The sequence below is a fragment of the Oryza brachyantha genome, chromosome 1 (genome assembly GCF_000231095.2).
Source record: "Oryza brachyantha chromosome 1, ObraRS2, whole genome shotgun sequence".
In the NCBI taxonomy this organism is placed as follows: domain Eukaryota; kingdom Viridiplantae; phylum Streptophyta; class Magnoliopsida; order Poales; family Poaceae; genus Oryza; species Oryza brachyantha.
In genome coordinates, this window is record NC_023163.2 from 8,979,026 (window position 1) to 8,990,124 (window position 11,099).

General features: G+C 42.0%; 2 protein-coding genes across 2 annotated transcripts; one reads left to right on the forward strand and one right to left on the reverse strand.

The window, feature by feature from the left end:
• Nucleotides 1–5,210: 5,210 nt before the first annotated feature.
• LOC102722728 (cell wall / vacuolar inhibitor of fructosidase 2-like) lies at nucleotides 5,211–6,285 on the forward strand. The gene is made up of 2 exons (XM_006645748.3): nucleotides 5,211–5,665; nucleotides 5,775–6,285. Exons 1-2 carry the CDS (start codon nucleotides 5,295–5,297, stop codon nucleotides 6,019–6,021), a joined length of 618 nt encoding a protein of 205 aa, XP_006645811.2. The 5' UTR covers nucleotides 5,211–5,294; the 3' UTR covers nucleotides 6,022–6,285.
• Nucleotides 6,286–6,706: 421 nt separating this feature from the next.
• LOC102704747 (probable pectinesterase/pectinesterase inhibitor 41) lies at nucleotides 6,707–9,137 on the reverse strand. Its single transcript, XM_006644056.3, has 2 exons — nucleotides 8,086–9,137; nucleotides 6,707–7,592 (listed from the first exon to the last, which is right to left on the reverse strand). The coding sequence occupies exons 1-2, from the start codon at nucleotides 9,047–9,049 to the stop codon at nucleotides 6,895–6,897; spliced, it is 1,662 nt and encodes a 553-aa protein (XP_006644119.1). The 5' UTR covers nucleotides 9,050–9,137; the 3' UTR covers nucleotides 6,707–6,894.
• Between the last annotated feature and the right edge of the window lie 1,962 nt (nucleotides 9,138–11,099).

Below are 11,099 nucleotides of genomic sequence, written 5' to 3' on the forward strand. Positions count from 1 at the left end.
AATCCAAAGGAGATCCAAGTATCTAATATATTTTGAAATATCTATTTAATTAGGTAGTTTAAATATGAATAATACTGAGTGACAGCTACAATTATATAAAGAAAAAAGAGGAAGTAGCCACTTACGTCCTGTCAGACCTAACTTTGACAGGCCGTCTTCTGCCACCCATCATTTCGCCAAAATTTAAATCTTTAATTTAAAGTTTAGAGTTGGTTAAGAGGTTTTTACCGATGTTTATTTTTTAGCCTTACATTTTAGACCACTAAGAATAAATATATAAATTTTTTATTTATAATTATTGTATCCCACCAGAAAATCACCCCTTATATATTCGACATTTTCGTGCGTTTTGCATAACTTCCTGGATGATTGCGTACCCCCGATATCTCTAGTTCATGCTTAGGCTTATAAGTCAAATTTTAAAATTTAATTTTACAGTAGATTTTACGATTTCATTTATTATAGTTTGTTTTATAGGATTTTCTCTAGAATCGCTGCGAACATAGATATAATTTTTTTTCTAAAAAGTTAATTCGTACTATCTTCGTCCCGAAATAAGATCGTTTTTTCAGTTTTCTTATATAATATTTTGACTCTTCGTCTTATTTGAAATTTTTTTACGATTAATATTTTTATTCTTATTAGATGATAAAACATGAATAGTACTTTATGCGTGACTAATTTTTTTAAGTTTTTTATAAGTTTTTTAAATAAGACGAATGATTAAACCGTGACCACGGAAAAACGATAAATGAAGTTATTATGACACGTAGTACTACTATCTCTGGTGAACAGCGTAAATAATCATAAGCCAAACGATAGGGCTATCAGTACGCGCTTACTAACAACCGAGCAGGCAATCGAATAATCAAGTGTAGGGCCCCACAATCCACAGTGTCAGACTATTAATGTCACTCTCCTCTATTATACAAGCGAGCCATTTTATCGAACCACATTATCATTGAACTGCAATAATATAGTAACAAGAAATGGAGCACCATGTTCACTCTAGTATTTAAAAAAAATTAACATTAATAAAAAAAATAAATTTACAATCCAATTATAAATACAAATACGAACTAAAGGCAAAAAAATGTCGAAAAAGAGTACATGTATAAATACATTTTTTTGAAAACATCTGAAATTTGGATTTAAAATAAAAAATAATTAATATTGAGTGAGAAGTATATCTAGAACTACTATTTATAAACATATAAATTTCTATTAAAAATAATAAATGTTGAGGGACAGGTTGTGTCTATGTTTTTTAATCGACAATATATATATGGTATGGCATGTGAGACCGAAAGTATGATCGTACGCAGGAGATAAAGAAATATTTAGGTTCGGGCTATCGAATACGAAGTATACCCTACTTCTATTGGCTATGGATATAGGTGTGTTTATTGGTGTGGTGTTGAATATCGAGGTGAATCAATTTTTGAATATGTTGTACCGTCGTCCATCTACATCCCCTTATATACCGAGGTAGAGTACACGTGATAGATACCTAACCTAATACGACTAAACATCTACCGTATCTAAATTCAACGTGCTCGACTATTTATGGAAACCTGTTTATAGAAAACTAAGACTTCCATCTACCTAGTTGGATACTATATGGTTTGCTATTTTTGCATCTTACTTTTCTTCTTGGTGAAAGTGCATCTAGCCCCTGATCAGGTTTTGGATGATTAATGACAATACTATTAAAGCTCTTATGTGCTAATGAAGTTGTGATATAGGGAAACATGCTTGAAGTTTAAGTAGGTTGCAGGAACAAATGTTTAAATGCCTTAAGGACTCAAATCGATGGAGAAGGAAGACATTTCATTTTTTGTGTTTGAGTCATAGGAACACCGTACTATTAAGAGGGGTTGCAAGCGTCTTCAATGCATCCATTCATGAACTCAAGATTAGAAGAAAGAGTTATTGGTGTCAGGTTTCCAGAGAGCTTCGGTTAGACAGTCCGGCCGCCGTCCTCTAGCAGAACTCAAGTATTGATCGGGCTGTCCGGACCAGTAACTTTCCTAATAGCTACATGACATATGACAACATATATATATATATATATATATATATATATATATATATATATATATATATATATATATATATATATATATATATATATATATATATATATCCACCTAAGGTTGTTCTAGGACTTATTTGCTCTCCCTAACTAGTTCCATGATCATCTAGAGTGATTCTGGTAAGGATCTAGTATTTATGGTTATTTTTAGTTGATGAGTCCTCGAGTGATCTTCGGGAGTTCATGGATACATACGGGAAGATGCTTGGAGCTTATTTCTCTTGGAGTTGATTCTCCTAGATGGTTAGGCATCACCCAGTAGCATCCAACTCGTTGAGGAAGGAAAATAGGTAATTTGAGATAGTGAAAAACTCGAACTCTCTTGTAGGAAGTCATAGGGTAAAGTAAATCACAACCAAGGGTTGGATTGATTGCTTCACCTCGATGTTTGTGATTGGTTAAGAATCAATCAACCAAGAGGTGTTGATTTGAAGACTTGCGTTGACTTTGTGGTTGATAGTTGAGTAAGGAATAAGATTGAGAGGGATCCAGATCTATAGAGCACCTCCACGGAGAGTAGGTTTCTTAAATCCTAACTTCGGGAAAAACTCATCGTGTCCTTTTTTGTGATCTTGCTTTATAATTGTTTTGTTCGATTTTGCCGTTTTCTCTTCTGCACATATTACTCCATGTTCCTAGGAACTTCACCTGAAAAGGGGATTCTCATAATCATTGTTTTCAAAGCTGAATAGTCCTGTGTGCCCTACCGAGATCACCCGAGAGAGCAAACCAGACGATCCGACCCACTGACTAGACAGTCCTAAGTTTTAATTGCTGTTACTCTAAAGAATTTTCCAGGAATGCCTATTCACCCCCTAGACGACCACTTAGGGACTTCACTTGGAACACCTTTCCTATAAGAATATGTACCATGGGTAATCCCATAATCCAGGTATCCCACAAGTTGGTATAGAAAATTAGAAATGAAGTTTACGACAATTAATTAATTGAGAAATAGAAAAAAGAATTCAATTAGAAATGCAAATTTGGGATTAAAAATAAAGAAAAGTGCAAAAAGTCCATGTATAAATACATTTTAGAAAAAATGAATTTCACCTTAGAAATTTAAAATAATTATTGTTGAGCGAAGAGTTATTCTATTAATAAAAATTAAAACATTTAATTTTTTTATTAAAATAAGTAACATTAATAGAAGTGTAAGGGTAGAAATAGAACTTCGAAGTTTCAATATTTTCTATTAAAATATAAATTATGTGTAGAAGCTAGTTTTTGTAGGACTGTCGTTTAGAATCTGCGTAAAAAATACAAGCATGGAATATAGGCAGATAAAAATAAAATAAGAGTCCTTGTAGAAGTGCAATTTTGAAAAATCTAAATTAAAATTAAAATTTTAAAAATAATTAATACCAAGATGAGAACCCAAGTATAAATAAAATTTCAGAAACAACAAAATTGAGATAAAACAAATACCCAATATTGAGATAAGAGTATATGTAGAAGCTTCTAGAAACATCTAAAATTTAGATTAAAAATAAATAATATTAGTAGAAGAAGTCTGTGTGGAAATATAATTGATAAATATATTAAATTCATTCTAAAATAATTATTATTGAGAACATGATTTACATGTATAAGTAAATATTTCAAGATGATAAAAATGTAATTAATATTGATAGAGGAGTTGTTGACGTCAAAAGTGGACCCGATGACTTCTTTTCTTAGATTGTTTTAGTGCAGGACCTAAATTCTTAGAATGCGCGGGCGTGGCAGTCAGTTTGATCATGCAACTGACAAGATAAAGGATAAAACAAACCAATCGGCTATCGAGCCGATAGGTAATAAAAAATCCAGCCGATCAGATGTTGATGTAGTATTCGGCTAAAAGATTGGCTATTTGAAAGCTTGTATTGGCTAGGAGTCTGATTCATATAAACTCAAATTGTTGAATAAACAATTAATCCTTTACTAGGATCGGCTAAAACCAATTAACATATGAATATCATAAGCTGATACAACACAAAATAATTAATAATCTTAATAAGCAAAGCCGATTGGTTTAGAAATAATGTAGTAATGCAATCGGCTACTCTATCGACGCAAATATAATACGCATGTAGATTGACAAAGATCATCGGCTATAAACGACTGACGATCAATCAAAATCTATAAAATATCTAGTCTATCTTACTAGGAATAATCTTATAAGATCGAATCAAACCGAGACAGTTCAAAACTGTGCCTAGCGATGTCAGGCTACATACTAAATAGATCTATATCGCTATTAGGCCTGCTAATAGATTGGATGGAAATATGTTAAATGGGTTGGTTTTAATTTGGATTGTGTTTGGTTGGGTGCAAATGGACGGTAACTTCAAATGGTCTAGATTGGATTGAGTTTTAGAGACAAATGGATTGGTATGGACTAGATTTGGTTAGGTTATTTTAGGTTCTAAATGGATTTAACCCGTGGAGGGTAAATGGATCCTTTAATTGGATAGCTAATGGATAAGATAATAGACATACGTGGGGCCCACACGTAGAAATCGACCAAAATTTGCACAAAGTTGTTTTTATACATTACAGATCATCCCACTAAATTTTAGTCAAATTTGATAAACTTTTATAGTGTGAACGCGAGTTTTAAAATTTTAGGTCTAAATTTATACATATCAAATGGTGCATCCATTTTGCAAGAGTGGGTTGAATCCATTTTAACCAAATGGGTTGGTACGGGTTGGGTTAAAATCAAAGTTGGATTGGTTTGGTTTGGATTGAATGCCAATGAAGAATAATGGGCGCGGGTTGGTTTGGTAGACTAATTAGCAAATAAATAGATTGGAGTGGATTTGGATTGAATTACAATCCACTGGCAGGCTTAATCGCTATCAAGCCGATGAACCGATGATCGATAACTTATCAGCAGGAACTCTAATAAAATTTTCGTTCTAAACTTTTACGTGTGACCTGTCAAAACTCAGTTTTGGCGTCACGCTTCAATCGTAAGACCCCTAAATCTTTGGAATGAAAATGTCTTTAGTTTAGTTTTGTTTTTTCTCGTCCAACCAAACATCTATCCCTAAAAAAGGCAACAGACAATCATAATAGACCAGCTACCATTTGGGAGAGAGCTTAATTTAGCCAAAGATCAGCATACAAACTAGCATCCCTGCATGTCCTCCCGCCCAACTTGAGCTACGCCCGTGTCGATCGATCGCTCTTGGAAAAACCAAAAGACGCAATGGCTTCCTCCCCCTACCACGCCGCCGTCGGCGTTGCCGTGCTCTCCTTCTTCCTCGCCGTCGGCTGTGCCAACGCGGCACCGGCGCCGCCTCCGGAGGCCCGGGCCCCCACCGCGGCGCCGTCGGCCGCCTATGCCCTCGAGGACGCGTGCAAGCAGACCGCGCCGCACTACGACCTCTGCATGGCGACGCTCTCCGCCGACCGGTCCGCCAAGTCGTCGGACACGCTGGGGCTGGCCAGGGTGGCCATCCTGGCCGTCCAGAAGAACGCGTCGGAGACGGCCACCTACCTCTCCAGCATCTACGACGACGAGAGCATCGAGAACAAGACGGTGCAGCTGCAGCAGTGCCTCGAGGACTGCTCCGAGAGGTAACTAACGTCGTACGTATAGTACCGACGAGGACCGCCGGCCGGCGATGCTCGATCGATCACCGGCAACGTGTGTGACCCGTATACGTTATTGTACGTCGTGACGAAGGTACGAGGCGGCGGTGGAGCAGCTGACGGACGCGACGGTGGCGCTGGACATGGGGGCGTACCCGGAGGCGAGGGCGCTGGTGGCGGCGAGCCAGGCCGAGGTGAAGCTGTGCCAGAGAGGGTGCCGCAACGTGCAGGTGCACCGCAACATCCTCACCATGCGCAACCGGGACGTCGACCGGCTCTGCAGCATCGCGCTCACCATCACCAAGCTGATCCGTACTCCGTCACCGAGCGCTGCAGAATAGCTTAATTTCCTTTCTTTCACTTCTTTTTTTTTCTCCGACGAGAGCAGTAATTAATCTGGGATTCGATATGGGAATTTCTTCGAGACCTTGAAGATTAGCTCGTTTGTCAATTGATGTTTGCAATTTGATTGCTAATTTCTGTTTGCATCAGATCAGATTCCCTAGCCGCTGGTGGGACTGTAGTTGGATTCATACGAAATAGGTTCGATCACTGTAAGATCATATAGCAAGTTCTTGATCAAAGAAGGGCCTTGTTTTTATGCACCTCCATCGGGAAAAAAAAATAGCAGTTTTATTATTTTAATAGGGGATGTAGCTGATAAGTTTCTACATTAAATTACCTCACAGCTGTTCATTACAAGCATGATTTTATCGTGCTTAAGCATATGATTGTTCACACATTCAGCTTCATTTCATTGTTAGAGGTGACAATGTATTCTGCAATTACACTGCCGACGTGAGCAACTGGATCTCGCAACTAGCCCCGTGTTCCTTCTAATACGGCCTAGGCCCATATAATCGTCCGCTTGGGCCGATTTGGAGCTTAGGCTTCCATGCTTATACAAATATGACATTCCAATTCAGGAGCAATTACAAGATATCTAAACAAAATATCACAAGCAACAAGCTTATTAAACCTTATGCAATTCGATACATCCAAATTACAAACAACGAGGAAACCTAGTTTAAGCTCTTTCTGTGGTATTTTTATACCACTTATTGTATTCCTTTTCTCTGCCTAATTCAGTATTTTTTTTTTGCTAAAGTTACAATTACATCATCTAAAAATGTTTAACAATCGACACAACTGAGTACTTGTACCAATCACGTGTGTCTATGTAGTATGTATGTATGTATGTTTTCGTCGACAGATCAGTTGAGGCCGCTGGTGAAGGGCACGCCGGTCTGCGGCAGCCAGAAGTCGCCGAGCACCATGTTGCCGACGGTGAAGTTGCCGGCGTCGGCGGTGTTGTTGAGCACGTGGTAGCCCGGCCAGCTCACCCTCCTGCTGGTGTCCGCCCCGGGGCCGGAGTTGTTGTACTCGGCGTAGTAGAGCGTGCTGAGCGCGTAGTCGCCGTCCCACGGCATCCACCCGGCCGGGTCGATGAGCGCGCCGACGACGGACTGCATGACCACCGTGCGCGAGTAGAGCTTCCACGGCCGGCCGAGGTAGTTGGTGGTGGCGAACGCCGTGTTGGCGGCGAGGTCGGGCGCGGCGACGACGGCGCAGCCCTGGAGGGTGGTGCCGGTGTTCTGGTTAGGGTCGGTGCGGCCCTGCGCCGTCACGGTGTTGCTCTGCCCGGCCATGGGGAGGCGGTTGTACAGCGTGCAGTCCTGGAACACGACGGCGGCGTTGCCGAACACGTAGTCGACGGTGCCGTAGACGTCGCAGGCGCGGTAGAACTGCCGCAGCGAGTGCGTGTACAGCGTGTCCTGGTAAGCCTCGAAGCTGCACTGGTAGAACGTCGACAGGTCGGCGCCGCACCGGAGCGCCACCGCCTGGTGCTTCGCCGGCCCGGCCGTGTTCCGGAACGTCATGTTCACCGCCACGAATCCTTGCCCGAGCACAGCTGCACGCGTCGCAGCACAAAAACGCATCGCACGTCAAGATCACGACCAGATCACCAGCACATAAATCATAACATCAATTGGATTTCCTGTTTTCCATAGGTTTTTATATGATTCAGAAACATCTATAGCTTAGGATATTCTTCGGATAAGTTTCTAGTATATGGTTCAGAAACATCCATGCATTATGAGCCTAACAGCTAAAGAGTTAGTACTAATTAAAGAACTGTCTCGTCAACGATCGTATTTTCCGAGGGGTGAGGTACGGTTGCACTGATGTAAAGTGTCAACACACTTTGACTTGTGACAGGTTTACTACTATTAATCTGCGGCTACTTTACTTGCTAGCAGTTGCTACTAGTAGTTCATTAAATATCTAACCAGCTGGCCAAATTGCAGTATAGAAGAAAACCTTAGTACCGAACACCGACATGTACAAAAACTTAATTACCTAAACATGTACGAGACGAATTTGAGTTGACAAAAGACACTCACCGAACGTGGCGGAGTTGAAGGTCGTCCAGCCGTCGACGACGCTCCGGTTGCCGGTGATCACCGTCTGCCCGATGCCGTCGCCGACCATCATCACGTACTTCTTGTTCTTGGGCACCACCACATTCTCAACGTACACGCCGGCGGTCACGTGTATCACGAAGTAGCCCTTGGTGCCGTCGAGGTTCGTCGGCGCCGCCGCCACGGCGTCGGCGACTGTCGTGAAGTTGCCGGCGCCGCTCTGGTCGACCGTCACGGAGCCGACCGTGTTCACAGCCGCCGCGGCCCCCTCGAGCGCCATCCTCCGCACCATCTCGTCGTCGGTGGCGTCGAACAGGCCCCTCCCGCGGCCGCCGCTGCGAGGCGGCTTTGTTGCCTTCGGCTTCTTGGTTCTGGGAGGCACCCACGCCCTGGTGAAGAGCGAGAGCGAGACGCTGTAAAGCTTGGTGCTGTTGCTCATCGGCACGGCGAGCCCGTTGCGCACGGACCACGCCGAGGCGGCGGCCTGGAGGCCGTCGGCGCACGTCTGCTGGTTGGTCAGGATCGCCGACAGCAGCGTCTGCACGTCCTCGGCCTGCGGGTCGAGGAGCGTGCTGGACGTTTTGTTGAGCGTCGCGCCGGCGGCGGACAGGAAGTCGATGTTGAGCCCGGACAGCAGCTGGCAGTCCTGCAGCGCGGCCACCGCGCCGGCGGCGAGCCTGCCGCCGGACAGGTAGCGGTTGACGAGGCCGAGGAACTTGTTGGCGTTAGCCAGCGACTTGGCGACGGAGAACCGGCCGTAGGTGTAGAGGTTGCCGGTGCCGTTCGACGGCAGCACGGAGCGGCAGAACGTCGGGTCCGTCGTCCCGTTGCACGCCGTGGATGGCGGCACCGGCGTGGTGGGCGGCGTGACGTCGGACCTCGCCAGGACGAGCAAAGACAGCAGCAGAGTCGCGGAGAGCAGCGTGGCTATGTGGAAGGACGCCATGGTTCTCGTTGACAAATGACAAGCTAGCTCGATCGCTGGCTCACCACCACCACCACTACTTAAGTAAGCTCGAGCGATTAGCACGACTGTCAAGCTTTCCGAATGAGCAATGGATCGATCGATCGATCGAGGTGCCCTTTTTATAAGGTTTCGAGGTTGGCAGGTCAAACTAATTAGCGTGCATGGCGAGTCGTCGGCTCGTCGCCATGGCCATTTGGCTGCGGAGGGGTCCCGCTAAGCGCGTGTGGACGAATCGATCGATCGGGTGACGGTGCGAGGGAAAACCGGGTGAGGTCAAGCATTCGATTGATCGATCGATCGAGCTGGAGATAATCTGATTTGGGATGCGTTTACTCGGGGAAGGCGACATTTGTATGGGTTGGGTTGGGTTGGGTTGGTATGGTCCAAATTGGGCTTTTGTTTCTTACTCCGTATTGAGGTGTGCTATACATACAACAATTCTTTACTACATTTGTACGATAAAACGGATCCCTCCTTCACTGTGTGAGCTTAGCTCCTGACGTCACGGCCTGCTATCCAAACCCCAAGCATGCCGTGAGCTTAGCTGTTTGATCGTACAAAATATCGTACCAACACGTCGTTTGTGTAGCATTTCGCTCAGTATTATGGCATCTGGGAGAAATAACAGTTACTCTACTTTGTATGAGCACATGTGCTTAAACCTGCAAATTCATGGTATTTAACTCGAACCATGAGAAATTGAAGTGCTTTGGAACTCCGATCTAACTACACTCTCCCCAACCACCCTTGCCCCTAAATTGCAAAATAACCTTGGTTTCTCTAACCAATAAACTGATAGAAGCGTAATTGATCTAGTTGTGCTATTACTAAATTCTGACCTAAACGCCACACGGCCAAAATCAGGTTAAGTTTGTACTCCGACTCATTTTGTTCGCTATGTTTTTGACCCCATAAGTAAAAATGAAACGTCATGCAGGTCCTATACTTTTTCCCTTTGCGTGCCATTCAAAGCTATAAAAATGGTTTAACAAATTTAACGGCATATATATTGTGGTATCGTATATCTCACTTCACAAACATGCATTCATAAACTACATTTGCGTGTGAATGAAAAAACAAGTTCTTCTTTATATGAGCATTTCCAACGAGTATATACAACTTATTTGTAAATCTAGTCATAAATCATCGATGTTAATTAGGTTAAAAATCAATATTACCGCCTACAATAATTAATAACTAACTGATAGTGGTATGCATAGATGTTGAAAAGTCATCAGATATTTCTTGTGTAAATTTATTATCAGCATTTATCCGATAGTCCGAATAGTACCAAATCTCACTAATAAAGATTTTAGCATTGGCTTTGAAATTTTCATTTCAGATATCTATAAATTTTAAGATTTATATGGATTTACAAATTTGAATCATACACCTTTATTTGCATTGTATTTCAATTTTGGGAAAAATGACAAGCAAGATTACACATTAATTACTCACTCCATAGGTAACAATGCCTTTTATAGTATATCAAAAATTTTGTATCTTTTCCTTCTTAATTGATCCATATCACATCCAGTAAAATAATACAAATTCCAACCAATTACATCTGTTGGATTTTGTATTGAACATGTTGTTAGGTCCCAAAAATACAAACATTTCCCTAACATGCAGTGCATTAATCCCCATTCCTGAAAGGCAGGGTACACAACAACAATGTTGTTTCTTACATGTTGCACATGCCCAAACGTAAATATTCCATTGGAAACTGAAGACCCTTTACTAAAATATAAGAAAAATAAAGGCAAAAGACTACGGAATCAACCACAATCACTTCATGGTGGCAAAAACTAGTTATCAAAGCCTTCTCTAGAAAATCCATTCTCTCAATTTGTATGACAAATATTCAGTACAACCGTACCCAGTAAGGAATATTAGAAATACACATAATGAAAAGCAATAGTTTGAAAAATTCAAATTAAAACATAATTTCAATCAAGATCTTGGTCTAAGTCATATATCCATGTTATCCTTCAAGGTTTTAGAATCTTTGCGGCCCACCATGTTATCC